Raw genomic sequence first — 15,667 nt, forward strand, 5'->3', positions numbered from 1 at the left:
AAAGTCAGGCCAGTGGTGGAGGGAAATATGTTTGGAGGCTGCAACTATGGATTGTTTTCTTCAAAAATTAAAATCATTTTCTTGATTAAAAATTAATATTTTTGTCCATAGTGTTAGAAAATAGGAAAAAAGACCCCAAAGTCCAAAGTGACATTTTCAACATACATTTTTTTATCTGATAAACAGTCCAAAATCCAAACAAATTCAGTTTACTGTCATTTAAGACAAAGAAAAGGATTAAATCCTAACTCACAAGAAGCTGAAACAAACAAATGTTTAACATTTTTGCTTGAAAAAAGATTAAAACAGTGAAAGGCCTGTGTCCACATTGCATTTTTTTCTGAGTGCCACTTTCCACAGCACTCTCTCAGTATTTTAATTGAATGGGCAGGAAACAGAGAATAAATTCTCTGCTAAAGCTCTTTTTCGGAGTGCTACAGCTTTTTTGTATGGCCACTCCAAGTGCTTCTAGTTGAAAATCTCTGAAGGCCCAAGCCACATGCTATATCTTTTACTGCCTGGTAAATGCAAGGTCGGGTGCTGGAGGGTATACTCTTGTGTCTACTCTGTGCCAACTGTTAAGGGCATGGCAGGAAGTTGTGCCTGAACTTGCTAAGTAACCATAACTAGCACCTTATCATAGCCTATTTATTAGAAATCCACAGTGCGCAGCTGATCTTCTTCCAGGTGTTGTTTTTTCAGTGTTTATCAGGCCTAAAATGTTGTCAGTGGGAGAGATGTAAAGCTCTGGGTAGCCCTGCATTAAAATGATCATCTTCTCCTGTATATTCATAATTAACAGAAGAAAGGAGAGATATGCGTAAGCTGTAATTGGCTGTTCCTCATCACATGACATGCAGTGCATGTTGCTGTGTTCCAAAAGTTGAACTTTGTTTATGCCTTATATGCCTTGAAAAATAGGTGCACGAGAACGCTTGCATGCAGTGACAGCATCGCTCTCGCTTTGGAATGCACCTTCCGCGCATCATAAATGCTCCGATATCGTCACTGCTGCTCCTTTAGCTACTGTCGATCCCAAGCTGTATGATCTACCCCATCTCACTCTGAAGTTGTCAAAGTCCGATGCTGGGTCAGTGACTTGCAGCGTCAGACACTGATGAAAAAAGCCATCCTTTAACGTCAGCATGATACGTGGCCGGTCAATGTTAGTTTAACGGTGCTCAGTGGCTTCAGGGGGAAACGCAGTGGGGCAAGAACAAAAGCTAAGGCGGCAAAAGTCCGAGTAGGGTAGGCTGGAGGGGTGGCCGATAGGTCCATCAAACACCAACCTTCACCCGTGAGAGCGGTGCTCAGATCCCGTAAGATTCTAAAGCCAAACCCTGTTCTTTTTTCCTAAACCTAACCACGTGCATTAGTTGTAGGAGGAAAAAAAAAGAGTAAATTTGTGTTGTTGTACTGATGTAGTGCGTTTATTTTGAAAGAGACTGTATGTAAACAGTAAATTTCCTGTGAAATCTGAAGTGTATTTTGAAAGAAGACAATGCATGTAACAGGCTGAAGTTGACACAGTGTCCCAGAACATTAACATCCAACGCACCCAGGGTATCTTTCACGTCATATCTGGACATGAAAAGTCCATGACCAAACGTCAGTACGTAACAAGGTCGGACTGAGAATGTGTTGATGTGATGTGAGTGTTGCTGGTGAGTATTATGCTTTAAACACTGTGAGTGTTGTAAGCTTGTAGTTGTAGTGTAGTCAGCCCTCTGTTAATGCAGCGTTATGTTTGCTACCTAGCTATAATTAAGGGTAAGATATTGTTGTCGTAGAAACAAAACTGATACGCAGTGCTGGGATCAAGTGCTCCCTAACACCCTGCCACAGCTTTTCTGCCAAAGAAAAACGCTATGTGGACACAGGCCCTAATCACTTTTCTAAAACATAATACATTTTCTGTCAATCAATTAATCCAGAATGACCAGTCGCAGTCAGCTCTAGTAAAAGCATGTGGGAAAAAAACATGCATTTTTCATTTCAATAAAGAATATATTCATCAACAGTGCAACGATAGCGCCCTGATTATAAAGATACATGTTTATCTTTATGGAAACATCACAGTTTTTGTGTGTGTGGGCAATGTGAGAGAACTGATGGTCATATGTAACACCAAAATAAGCATCTGACATTCAGAGTTTGTTTATGTACCAGGCATGCGAAGAAGAAATATTCATAGAGATATCTGTATCAGGACAGGAGCTCTGATTGTTATTGGGATAATGGAAAGGTCACTTTTCCCTGCCGCAGTCGGTGCACAAGATGTTGTCGCGCTGGGTGAGGAAGCCGCGTCCCACCAGTGACACAGAGCACTGCATGCAGGTGAAACACTCGCTGTGCCACTGGCGCTCCTCAAAAGAGATGTACTTGGCCCCTGCCAGACCTGCACACATCAAAAGAGCCATGTATTAACATAATGTGCTTTACATAGGTTAATGCAACATCTTCACCTTGACAGTCTGACAGGTCCTACACATATGCAAATGACGGCCTTAAATATGAACCACATGTCAGAGTGAATGAAAACATGAGTGACTCACTGGTGATGGCTTTGGTGCAGCCCACACACTTCTTTGCATACAGGTTGCTGAAGCATTCGAGGCAGTAGGGGTAGTTTTCCCTGGAGGTGAAGCGCTGACCTGACAGCTGCTTCCTGCAGCTGATGCATAGGAAACACTCACGGTGCCAGGGCTTGTCTTGGTAGGTCACTCCACCTGTTGTGATGGCCTGGAGGTAACACAAATCCACAGCGAAGGAAAGAGACACACACAGACACTCCTCTTACTATGCATCCTTTTATTATGCAGTCACTGTGTGAGTAATATTAAAACCCCAGCGTCAGGGGGATTTAATGCAGCAGTCAATACATATAAAACACTCAGATGTAACTCTACCTTCTTACAAGCGCAGCACTGGTAGGCAAACTGCTTCTCGAAGCAGGGCACACAGAAGTAGCCGCTGTCTTTTGGGATGAAGGACTTGGTTCCTATTGGCTGCTGGCAGCGGTGGCACAGGAAGCAGGTCTCATGCCAGCTGTTCCCCTTGTATTCCATTTTGCGGGATCCTGGCACAGGGGACAAGAGCAGCTTAGTCAGCATATGGTACCTCTATGACGGAAACACACTGAGGCCCAAAATAGTCCTGCTTCATCTGCGGGGAGAGGAGCGTGCAATCTTAATTATCTTGGAAATAATTTGGGGAGACGAAGACACTGCATCGCTGTCTAAATTTAAATGTTTATATTTTAATATGAATTCATTTTATGTGAGTTTTCTGCACATATGCATGTCACATTTTTCTGTAGTGAGATTGCTTTGTCAGCTACTGTTCTCAAGGTCAAGAATAAAAGTACAATCTCAACTTTAAGCCTGGTTTTCTTTGCTGCAAAACTCATTACTGTTATCGCTGTCCATCATTATCACCATCATCACCTTTAGGACTGGATAATAAAGCCAATCTACTGCATTACTGATACAGATTTCTTATCCATTTTCACTTGTAGTGCATCTCTTTTAAATAAATTGTCCAAATTAAGAGTTGCAACAATAAACAATAGGCCAGGAGCCAGGTCCAGCCCTCATGATGTCTCACGGGACTTAAAACCCCTTTTTTGGGACATGTTTCTGGTGAAATGATGTAAATGCAAATATTAGGGCACTATGATGGAATGAATTAGCGATACAAAACCATTTAACCAGAGGTTTAACCAACCAATCAGCTCACAGTCCAGAAGTCCTCAATCATTAACTGGTCACACTGTAATTAAAGGAATAGTCTGACATTTTGGGAAATATGCCTATTTGCATTCTTGTCCCATAAAACCACAACGTGTTGCCTTTACACTTTGGTTTCTGTACGATTAAAAAATCAAGAAAATACGCTTAACAAAAATTTAATCGCAGCACTTTTGTTTTTGGTCCCATCTTTCACATGTTTAGGTTAGAGATCCAAGACTGTATGTACACAAAAGACTAATTTCTCTCACTTTTTGTTTGCAAATTTGTTAAAACTTTGTTTATGAGCACCTCTCCTTTTCCAAGATAATCCCTCCTCTTGACAGGTGTGGCACATCAAGATGCTGATTAAACTGTGTAGGTTTCCAATCAGTAAAGCCATAGCTTGACGCTCTAATCATCCCCTTCATCTTAATACACATGCAAAAAAATTCACCAGACCACTTGATGAAGTTTAACAGTTTGCTTCAAAACTCAAAGATGGTACAAAGACAATCATCCATGTTCAGATTCAAAATTATCCAGAAAAAATAGGTAAATAAAAAGGTAAAAGATATAAGAGAGGCGGTCAGAAACTGTAGGCTATGACTCCTCTCTCCACTGAACTCCACTGATACAACAATCATATTACCCTTATAACCTTAAAGGTTACAAATGTGAAGCTTCATTCAGGCTCCTACAGAGTTTAAAGTTTTAAGGGAGTTTTATGGGGTCATGCCAGTGGCATGCTGACTGCAGGCCCGTTGAATGTGCTGCCAATTTTATGGAAATGATATTGAAGAGGGCTTATGGTCGTGAAATGAACATTCAGTTCATGGGCAGCAGCTCTGGTGGACACTCCTGCAGTCATCATGCCAATGGCACACTCCCTTAAAGCTTGTAACATCTGTGGCATTGTGTTGTGGGATCAAAGTGCACATTTTAGAGAGTCCTTTTATAGTGACCATCCCAAGGCACACCTGTGTCGTCATGATGCAGCTTAATCAGCATCTTGATGTACCACACCTGTCAAGTAGATGGATTATCTTGGAGAAGAAGTGCTTTCTTACACAAATTTTAACAAATTTGTAACCAAAGTTTGGAAAAAATAAGTATTTTCTATGCATAAAAAGCAAATAAGTGTAGGGTTCGATGTTAGCACCAATTTTCAGCAGCTTCACAACAACCACATTTCCTAGTTACACTTCCTTGTTATGGGTCACATGTCTCTTAATTAACCAATGAGAAGCTAGAAGGACTAAGACTGAGGTGAATGTGTGTGAGAATTAGGCCCAATTCCAATCCGGCCCCAAAGACTCAAGCCCTGAACCCTCACTGACTTAACTGACGTCAGCTGTAAGTGATTGAGTGTGAGAGTCTGAAAGGGCTCCGGATGCTACAGATAGGAATGGGACAGCACTTATTCCCCTCTCTACAAAATGTTGTTGACACTGGTGCTTCTGGGCGTGATCATTTATCGGTTATTGTCAGCATATATTCCACACGCAAAGAATATATATCTATATATAGATATATATTCTTTGTGTTCTATATATAGATATATCTATATATCTATTTATAGATATAGATATAGATATATAGGCTATTCTTTGTGTGTGGAATATAACCACTGGTATTCCTCTGACGTCATGTGTGTTTATGTACCATCTTAAATCTTTGTTAATGTAATGTTTCATTGTTTAGCCAGCTGTTTTTTTTTTTTGCTCTCCTTCCATAACGTTACCGTTTGCATATCTGCCGACCGTGTTTTCATTTTTTTTTTTTTTTTTTTTTTTAATAACACTTCCGGCGTTCCGAGGGCAACCCCTGTATTTGACGTCACAACGCTATGAACTGTGGGTAATTTCCTTACCGTAAGTCCGCATCGATGCTGACCTACAGTAAAGGGGCATAAAGGGCTCACTCACTGACTCTCTAACTTGACGATTTGACAATGGGACAGCCCTCACACACTCACGCACTTCACATGAACGCGCCTCTAAGTCAGTGAGTCTGTAAGGGATCGGATTGGAATTGGGCCTTACTGAGGCAGATCCAGCAAATTATTTAACTGTTTTTGACAATGCTGCTGCGAATATTGTAACATTGTAAATATGTAAATTGTGAACATAAATATATAAATAATGAACTGTACAAACACTGCAAATGCATTTTTAGTAAATTACTAAAACACATGACTACTTGTAAACCCTATATAAGTATATTTCCCAAAATGTTTTAGGATAGGATGAGCGCTAGAAATGAATCAATACATGTAAGATCATGACGTTTATGGACTTCTGGTCAACAGGTCTTTCTCACAGCAGACATTCTGACTTGTCATAGCAGGAAAAACACAGGTGTTAGTAATGACACTAACGATGGCTCGACTCAAATGCTCCAGTAAGAGTGAGAGTGAGCCAGGAACCCGAAATCAGAGTAGCTCAATGGAATTCAGCCATCATTAATTATATTACTTACACCTGTGCTTCTCCTAATGTGACAAGTCAAAATGTCCTCCATGAAAAAAGGCCTATCAGAAGGTCCAGAGCAGCGACTTAATGGACCTTTTGAGGGGAAAAAACCCCCCACAATCAGTATATCAGGATAAAGATTTAAGATGATGTCGTTTAGCCCACTGGTTCCCAACTGGTGGGTCGCGGTCCAAAAGTGGGTCGCAGGTCCATTCTGAATGGACTGCAAGTGAGAATATGTCATACATAATTTGTTTCTGGCACAAAGCTTTTATTTTGAGGTGCCATTTCCTGCTGTAGAGTAAGTAAGCAATAGACAGCTACTTTACAGAGACGGCAAGCTAGCTCAACAACATGGCCAAATGCAAGTATGACGCTAAATTTATTAAGCTGTGTGAACCTTGAGGATCTTAATGACTAAGGAGAAATCTGGACCCCATGGCTGGACCAGTTGGGAACCAGTGGTCTAGCGCTTTTCATCACCACCCTCATTCCAACATACGACATACCTGGCATGACGGTTTTCTTGCAGGTGGTGCACTTGGAGGAATAATCGTGGGCGTAGCATTCAGTGCACAGCAACAAATCATCCTTTGCAGCAAAGGCCTTTTCCACCAGAGAGCGGCTGCACTTTGCACAGTTGAAACACTGTTCGTGCCAGTGACGATCTTTGTAGGACAAGTCCTGTGTATGTTTGACACATAATTAATGCACTTGTGGATATTCTGTAAGGCGTGATATTTATTAAGAATGTGCATGAGCGGGTGTTTTTTAACGTCAAAATGTGATCAAAATGTTTCTCACCTTTAAGTTATAATACAAATAAACATAACATTTATTCTTATTTTTAGACATTACTGACGTCAAAGCCAATACGCTGAGGGTGAGACTGGTGCCTCCTTACCTTGCTGTTACAGCCAATTGCTAAAGAGCAGCCCTCACAGCAGTTAGCAAACAGGTTCTCATAGCACTTAGTGCAGTACTGCGTGTCCTCTTTCATTATGTACTTCTTCCCCAGCAGGGATTCTTTGCAGTAATGGCAGTCGAAACGCTCGCTGGTGGACATTGTTGTTCGGTTTTCTTAGCTGCAGGTCAAAGAGAGCAGGAGGAGGAAAAATTGGACAATAGAGAAGAATAGGAAAGATGGAAAATGGCCTGTAATAGCCCGTGCAATCACTTCCCCTCTCATCAAGCAAAGAGGCCAAGCAATGTTTTCGCCCTGCTTTGAAAAGAATACGAAAAAAGCAGTTTTGTATTAAAGAAGTCTACCTCGGTGGATATGGGGCGAAGGTGAGGCTGCAGAGTGTGCGGTTCAGGCACAGGGATGGGGCAGGGATGAAAAGGGGTGAGGCAGGATTAGGGGGATCCACTGGGGGGGATCTTCTATAAATACTAGGCCTCTTATTAGCGATAATCTCCTGGGGCAATGCTCCCCTGCATCATTCTGCACCTTTTAAGGGAGCTGATGGTGCACAGATCGCACAGCCTTTGAACTGATTTAATCATTGTTGCTTTGTTGCAGGGATGCGTAAAAGCAAAGAAAAAAGCAGTTTTCAGATTGTCAAACAGATTATTGTTGCAAAGCACGACAGCCTACAATGGAGCTAATGTCAGGGCCCAAATGTTTGATCAGTTTCACATAAATACACATCAGTAAAAGATGAGATTTGAGCCTAAAGATGCAAAATATTTTTCTTTTCAGCATGGATATTTGTGCCACAGCAGAGATACTTGGCCATTTGGATGCTGTGACGTGTCTGGGCACACTTGTGGCCTTCATCAGTGCCTGCTACACACACAAGCAGTTGCAGATGGCTTATGAGAGGTGGGCGCCAGCAGCTTTGTGGTTGCCAGGTACTGAACTATATATTGCCAGGACCTCTCAGTAGCTATTGAGAGAGCCTTGGCAGCACTTCAGAAGGGGGAAGCTGCGGGCCTGTGGATGTCCAATCCATCCACGGCAAAATGGAGGAGGTGGAGCAGAAATGACAGTTTGATGGTGACCATTTGCTGATAACGATACTCTTGTCACATCATTAACAACACATAGTTAGTACAGTTGCACAGGAACAAAATATAACAGGCGATACACTGTAAAAATCATTGCATTAACAACGGACACAGTCAATACAGCACTGATGGAAAACTGGGTCAACTTTAAATAGTACAAATCGATTGTTTTAACCCAGCGCTGCTCTCTATACTACTGCTTGGTTATATTCCAACATTGAAATATGGTTTGAAAAAGAAATATCAAAGAAAGTTTTACCTGAAAAAACCCTCACAAACATATTGTTAGTGGTACAAAACAATTTACATTTAACATCCCAAACTGCAGATAGATATACTGGACATAGTATGAACACCGTAAACACTATGAATACCATATTTGATATGGGTAAATAATGATGTGAAAATAACACAAGGTCAAAACCATGGACTGCTTAAACCTAATGGACATAGCCACCATCGTGTTGCCCGATTTAAAGCCATGGTTTTGGGATTTTGGACGTCGCCATCTTGGATTTTTAGAGCCAGAAGCGACCGGGGGTGACAATATTTGAATATGTTAGCTCTAGAGACCAAAAGCGTTTTTTGTACCAGGCTGAAACATGTTTATTTCTGCTGTAAAGTTGGGCATTTTAACATTGGGGTCTATGGGGATTGCCTTGCTTTTGGAGCCAGCCTCAAGTGGCCATTCAACAAACTGCAGTTTTTGCACTCGCTTCATTTTTCAGCCCTGGAGGTTCCTGCTTGGTATAAGCACAACGCAGTTGCCAGAAGAAAATGTTTGCATAAGTAATAAGTATGTTACTTTTGCATGTTTCGTATGTATCAAATCAGCACCTCTTAATCACTTAATGTAGCTGACTTCTGTCATCCGTGGACATTTGTACATGGGGCCCATGTGGGTAGTAAATGACCTGAAAAATGGGCCCTGTATGGAATTGTCCAAGGGTTCCATAATGGCCCCATGCCAGTTGCCCACATGGGTGGTTTTACCCAAGTGGGCCTAAGATAAGATGCCCATCTTGGGCCCATACCCACTTGGTACCCTGGTAGCCGTAGCATAGCCCACATGGGTAAACCACCCATGTGGGCAATTGGCATGGGGCCATTGTGGAACCCATGGACAATCCCATATAGGGCCCATTTTTCAGCTCATCTACCAACCACATGGGCCAACATACAAATGTTGATTGGAGTGGATAGTGGATCACCTAAGCAAGATGCCTACCGAGCTGCAGACCTCTGTTTGAATCCAACAGCTGCAGCTTTTGTGCCACCAAACATGGGTGTTTTTAGCAAAATCCTGATCTTCACATAACCATAACTAAGAAATGTTTGTGCCTAAACCTAAACACCCCTTCACCACAGGGTTGCTGAGAAAGGTAAAGTTTCAATGTATCCGTTTTAAAATGATGAACAAATGTAGCATATTTGTGGTTTGCAAAAATGTACAGTATGAACATTTTCTTCTGGTGATAGACTTATCAAAACAACCACTTATCTCGGGTGGTAAAGTTATCACGTTGGGACCATATTGACCCAGACTGGATCAATATTGACCCAGTGAGTCGAGTGTTGTGTCCAGATCACTACAGTACAGTGTGTAATTGAAATGCCTCTGATTTGTCTGCATGCATGTTTGACTCAGTCACTCATACCAGGTGTCAAAAATTATTCCTGAAACATTATAAAACCTCCTTTTCCACCTTTAAAAAAACCTCCAGTTCTTCAGTGTCTTTGACTGACAGTTGGCTAATTACATTTGAATCTTGGAACATGTGCTCATATCAGTTTTCCAAAAGGATCAGGGGGCGGACATCTTCATAAAAATAGCCCTGAGAAGACCACCGGTCCAGCCCACAGGCTTAATCCCTCGTATACACACACAGGAAGGTCAGTGACAGGGATGAGGCTGGGAGGAATGCAACTATGTCAAAATGAACTCTCTGTCTTGTCTCTACCACTCCTTGTAAAGAAATTCGGCTACAATTACCCTCTTGTGAATAAGTAAGATGTAATCCATTTTGGGATCAGCAGATGATGCTGGAACACGGGCCTGTGTGTATGTAGGTGGTATCTACAAACCGCTGAGGAATAATGTAAGACGGTGTTATTTTTGACCTACAAGCTGCGTGTTATGTAAGGCTTTCAGCACAAAATAACCAAATCATGTCAGGAATTCAGGTGTAGGAGATATTTCTGATGTGAAGTCATGCCATCTTTCAGGTTTTACTTATTTGTAAGTAGGTGGATCTGCCGGATTACACAGAGTCATCTGCTGCTCTGGATTAAATTACCACTGTATTGTGCCCTCGCTCCCTGCTGGGGTCCAGATCAGCGGCTGCACATCACAAAGCCATGCAGACCTTAAATGAACCCAGAACCAACTGTAGGGCAAATATAGTCAAAAAGCTTCTAATCTTTGTTGCAGTGGTGGCTGCAGTATGTCTGTCATCATGTGACACCGAGCCAGGGGTGGAGGTGACCTATATTCACCAGCAAACAAAAACTCTCATCTCTGCGAGTGTATTAACAGAATATGAAAGTCATGAGAAATAAATTGCATGTGACCAGATCGAGCGTTAGATATTAAAGCGGAGATTATTGTATATTGTGTTTCGTCTGTGTTAATCTGCGTTCGTGCATGGCTCTTTGTAATTTTATTATAACCGCTCTGATTTGAATCTGACAGATAACAGGTGCCGGTCTTTGTCTCTCGGATTATTAACTTCTACGCCAGACAGTGCCGACTCCGCAGAGCAAAAAGCTTGCTGATCTTGCATATTCCTTTTTGCCTGCTTAATCCTCTGAAGTCAACTTGTGAGCAGCTGCCAACAGATTTCGTATGCGGCCTGTCGAGCCTCAATAAATAGGCCTTTATTTGACCTGGACTCCGGTGTCCTCTTATCTTAATGTATTCACTCTTTACAATAAGGTGTCAGTGGCGGTTTTCTCTCCCCTCTTAATCAAATGATCTAGGGGAAGAAGAGAAGCATTTATTTTGGTGGCTCCTTTGAGGTGGCGACTTGTTGTAGACTGAGACAGATCAACACGACACAGTCACATTTCTCTGGAGCACAAAAGCCTCGCCGCACCAGGGTTGACAGCTGGTTGGCATGGTGATGACAGCATAAGTGGGCTCTATTAGGGTCGAGATGAGGGGCGGCTCTAATAGCTAATGAGAGGACTCACACAAACCTGGCCCTTTGAGCAGGCCTCTGCACTCTTCTGCTAACTTTCACCGCAGTGTTTTCAACTGAACAGGATAGCCACATAGGGGGGCCAGGAGATGCAATCTACTAAGTCTACAATCTCGCAAAACCTTACACCCCTTCAGGGAGGCCCCGTGAGCGCCCGGGTAATACCTGCACTATCTCTGCCCCTTGCCGCCTCCCCAGTTCTCACCAAAATGAGTCATGGTATGAGTGGGTGACAGGACCTGTCACATTGCCAGAAATATGATCTCCACTGCTAAAGAGGAGAGAAAGTCCTCCACTCCTAGGAATGCACAACCCATTAAAATGTTCTCCTCTTCGATCCGTCGCCTCCTCCCAGCCCACAGATTTTGTGGTGTTTGGATTAAGTGTGTAGACGAAGCGGCTGATCACCTTTGGGCGCCAGGAGCAGCAAGCCAGAGCACACAACATACCTCAATGTGCCACCTATATAAGAAATTTACACCTAGAATTTTGATAAATTATTCACAGCCTGCAAAACAGAGATAGCAAACATCAAAAACATGAATTTCCAACATACCTGCTTCAGTTAAAAAAGAAAATCTAAATCTTTAGTCAACAGAACCCAAGAAGACTTCTTAATTCTCCAGCTTTCAAGGACACTTTCCCAGTAATAACTCCATCCTCAGAGCCTCATGCTGAAACACTTCCTATTATTGCAGCACAAATAAACAAGCCTGCTGTAAATGTTCCAGATGATGAGATGGATCCAAAAAAGCCCAGCTCTCATTAGTATGGCAAGAATCTAACCTGGGCCTCATTATCTGATCTGCTACAGTTCAAACATAGAATTTAAATGACAGAGAAGGTGAATGGTGAAGTGTTTGTTGGCATTATTATTATTCAATCATTTATTTTTGGATCTGAAACCTACAGTAACTAATATTTTGGTCACTTGAGTGCAGCGGAAACTATTTGTGAACATAACACTGACATACAATATTATTTTCTTTTAAGCTGATGGTAAGTGCATTAGCAAACACTTGTCTATTTACACACTGAGAAGATATGGAGCAAAAATAGATTTATGATCCTCTGCTACATTATGAACCATCCAGACCTCTCAGGTCGTCTGGGATGGGTCAGCTTTCTCTGCATAGTCAAAACTAAACAGCAGCGTTCAGTTTTTATGCACCAGAAACTCCCAGTAAGCTGCAGGTCAGCTGCAACTCTCAATACTTTAAAGGGGCTCTGTGCAAACCTCAGAGCATATAAGTTGTCTGGACACAGTTCTCAACATCAAGGGGGCTAGCAGCTAACAGTGCCCACTACATTAACAACACTATTAAGGTGCCCCAGGAATGAGTCCGAAAATGAGTTAGCATTTTAGCACTCCCAGTTCCTTCGTTTGGAAGTCAATTTGGTTTTTGAACGCTTGAAATAAAGTCTGTGGTTAAGAGACTGTCATGTTTTGTTCTACGACATAAAATGCGTCATTCCGCAAAAATTAAAGGGCCAGAACCAGTTGTTGCTGGCAGCCGTTTCGCTCGGCAGCCATGTCCCAGCAGGGATAGGCCCGTTTTTAAAACACTTAATTGGGCCCAGATTTGGCAACCATCAACGGGCTAGGACCTGCTTTAGTGCTGGTCACCGACTCAACCACCTGCCGTTTGTCAGCTGGAATAGACCTGTATCTGTAATACCCACATCTGGGCCATATTTGGTCCAAATTAAATGGGCCAAAACTGGCTCACATTTGGTACCATGGAGCCAGAACACAGCCTCAAGTGGGCCAAGTCCTATAGCTACCTGGGTAAATACTCCACTCATTAGTTTTGAAGCTCTCATGTCTTAAAAAAGGTGGCTAAATGAGACCACAGAACATCATGCCATGTCATCATGCCGAACGTGGCTTTACAGCAGCAGTGTTGTGGGAGTGTCGTTAAGTCCTGCGACCATGCTGTGTAGTTCATTTATAGCCTAAGGTCATCTTTTTACCTCTGGTGATCTCATTTAAGCTTCAAAAATCATAAAAGTGGTGTTCATTTGTGAAAACATGGAAGTATTAGATGTTTGTTTGCCACAGAGCTTATTTTCTGCAATAATCCAAAATCCAATGTGAACATCCCACTGGCTTTTTAACAAAGGAACCAGGGTGACGTTAACTTCCATGTTAGCCTACAGAAAAATGGCATCTCTGAAGTACTCTATAATGGCAACATGCCAACAGGGCTAACAGTGTTTACCAGGGGGGTACCAGAGGATGGATGCTACGCTTCCACAATGACAACATCCTGATATTAGGGGTTCACTGCCATATGAGTGCAGTGCAAAGCCGCAACGATGAGCTAATTAGCTAGCAGAATACACAGATGCACTAACACAGCTGTGAGGCTACAACAACAAAACACAGAGAAGCTCAGACAGACACAGAGGAAGTGTGAGTTTCTCTGCTCAGGATGCCATTACTCCACTATATATATATATATAAATAGTGGTAGGCTATATTATTGCTCTAAGTGTTGCATTCAGAACGTCTAATTCAAAATGGTAGACTTCTGTTTGCTGCTGCTTGAATTTTATACTGGCCTCAATCTGTTTTTATTTTCTATTTCATTGGCTCTTGAATGAGCAATTTTATTGTATTTAAATGTCCTTTTATAATGTGTTTCTTTTGAACTTTTAATGTTTTATGTAGCACTTTGAGTTGCCCTGTTGCTGAAATGTGCTATTTCAATAAACGTGCTTTGCTTTTCTTTTTTTTTGGAGCTGTGTTTTGGCCACCTCATAAATGTTAAGTCCAATATTCACTGTCTTTTTGTTCTATTTTTTGATCTCCACTCAGTCTTGGGGGAATTCTTGGGCTCTTAGGGCTGTTTTAGCAAGTTGCTAACCTTGTCTGACTGCAGTATGATGCTGAGCAGTGACAACAGCTGTACAGAGCATGTTATGAGGGTGGTTAGACTGAGCCAAAAACAGTTAAGTTGCAGGCCTAAAAAAACAATGAGCTGAAAGACGCTATATATAGAGGCTTTGTCCGAGGGGAACAGCAGAGCCAGGTAATAGCTTCGTGTGTGTTCTTCACTGCAAGACACACCTTTGACATTCTCCCCCGTGACACTGTCTTGAGTTCTGAAAAGTGGTGGGACAATCCCACCCCCCTCCCCGCCACCTGAACTTTCACATTAATCCCCAACTGACATCGATGGATTATATGCGCCACTGATCCCGCCAACACACACACAGTTTGACCCTCAGCGTTGAGCAGAGGCAGTTGACAAAGATGTGTCATCTCTGTCGTGCGGTGGAGGAGACGACTGTAAATACCAGAGAGCTAGCGAGGATATGGGGTAACCAACAACAGCCAAAGGATCGAGCCGTAACCAACACAACACACTCTTCTTGCTCTCATCAATCACTTATCAAGGCTTTTGCATTTCTATTTATACCTCCGCCTGCATTACATGGCACTGGAGAACAGTGTGGGCAACATTAATGGAAATTATATTTGGTATAGATGCGAGAATACTATATTAGGTGGCTTTATGTAGAATGTGTTAAGACCAGCTACCTTTGTCTGACCTGAAGAAGTCAAACAAGAGCCATTAAAATGATGGAAATACTCAAATTTAAAGGAACAGCTTGACATTTTACGAAATGCCCTGACTCACTGCCTTGAATTATATGAGAAAATGGATACGATTCTCAAGTTTTTAAGGTAAATATGAGGCTACAGCCAGCAGCTGGTTAGCTTAGCATAGCATAAATACAGGCTAACAGGGCAAAAAGCTTGCATGGCTCTGTCCAAAACTAATGAAATCCACCCACCAGCAGCTTTAAAGCTCACCAATTAACACAGGGCATCTAATTTGGAGAGTATTATCAATTTTCTCATCTAGTTCTTGGCTGGAAAGCAAATAACTGTAGGGTAGAATGGGGTTGGTCGTCACACTATTTACTGTAATTTGGATGCCTCAAAAACGGTATCGTAAATAGATTCCCTTTGAGTGTTTAACGGAAGCCTAAATTGTGAGCTTATTATGGTCTAAAGATATGAGCTGGTAACAGGCTGTTCTCATAATGAAAAGTAATAATGCACCCAAATTTGTACATATCCCATGTCATCATGAGCCTGTAATTCCTGCATTACCCACATTTTTTCGAGGGCTGCGATCATGTGATCAATGTGCTGTCAGAAGAAAAAGAGAAAGTAGTCCTGAGTGGTCATAAAGAGCAAGATTGAGGTGGTGGATGGGTCACCAAACCATGGACTTTCCCC

The 15,667-nt window shown here is 42.1% G+C and overlaps 1 protein-coding gene across 1 annotated transcript; it reads right to left on the reverse strand.

Annotated features, from left to right (window-relative positions):
- Window positions 1-237: 237 nt before the first annotated feature.
- On the reverse strand, window positions 238-7,564 carry fhl5 (four and a half LIM domains 5). Its single transcript, XM_049597062.1, has 6 exons — window positions 7,472-7,564; window positions 7,107-7,287; window positions 6,712-6,886; window positions 2,910-3,079; window positions 2,556-2,742; window positions 238-2,398 (listed from the first exon to the last, which is right to left on the reverse strand). Exons 2-6 carry the CDS (start codon window positions 7,266-7,268, stop codon window positions 2,247-2,249), a joined length of 846 nt encoding a protein of 281 aa, XP_049453019.1. The 5' UTR covers window positions 7,269-7,287; window positions 7,472-7,564; the 3' UTR covers window positions 238-2,246.
- Between the last annotated feature and the right edge of the window lie 8,103 nt (window positions 7,565-15,667).

Source organism: Epinephelus fuscoguttatus, linkage group LG14 (assembly GCF_011397635.1).
Source record: "Epinephelus fuscoguttatus linkage group LG14, E.fuscoguttatus.final_Chr_v1".
NCBI lineage: Eukaryota > Metazoa > Chordata > Actinopteri > Perciformes > Serranidae > Epinephelus > Epinephelus fuscoguttatus.

Bases quoted from the DNA above. Each gene is read 5' to 3' on its own strand.
- fhl5 (XM_049597062.1), bottom strand. From the start codon at position 7,268: ATGTCCACCAGCGAGCGTTTCGACTGCCATTACTGCAAAGAATCCCTG. The intron at 6,887-7,106 runs GTAAGGAGGCAC...AAACATACACAG, and splicing joins CAATTGGCTGTAACAGCAAG to GACTTGTCCTACAAAGATCG. The intron at 3,080-6,711 runs GTATGTCGTATG...CCCCTGTGCCAG, and splicing joins CAAGAAAACCGTCATGCCAG to GATCCCGCAAAATGGAATAC.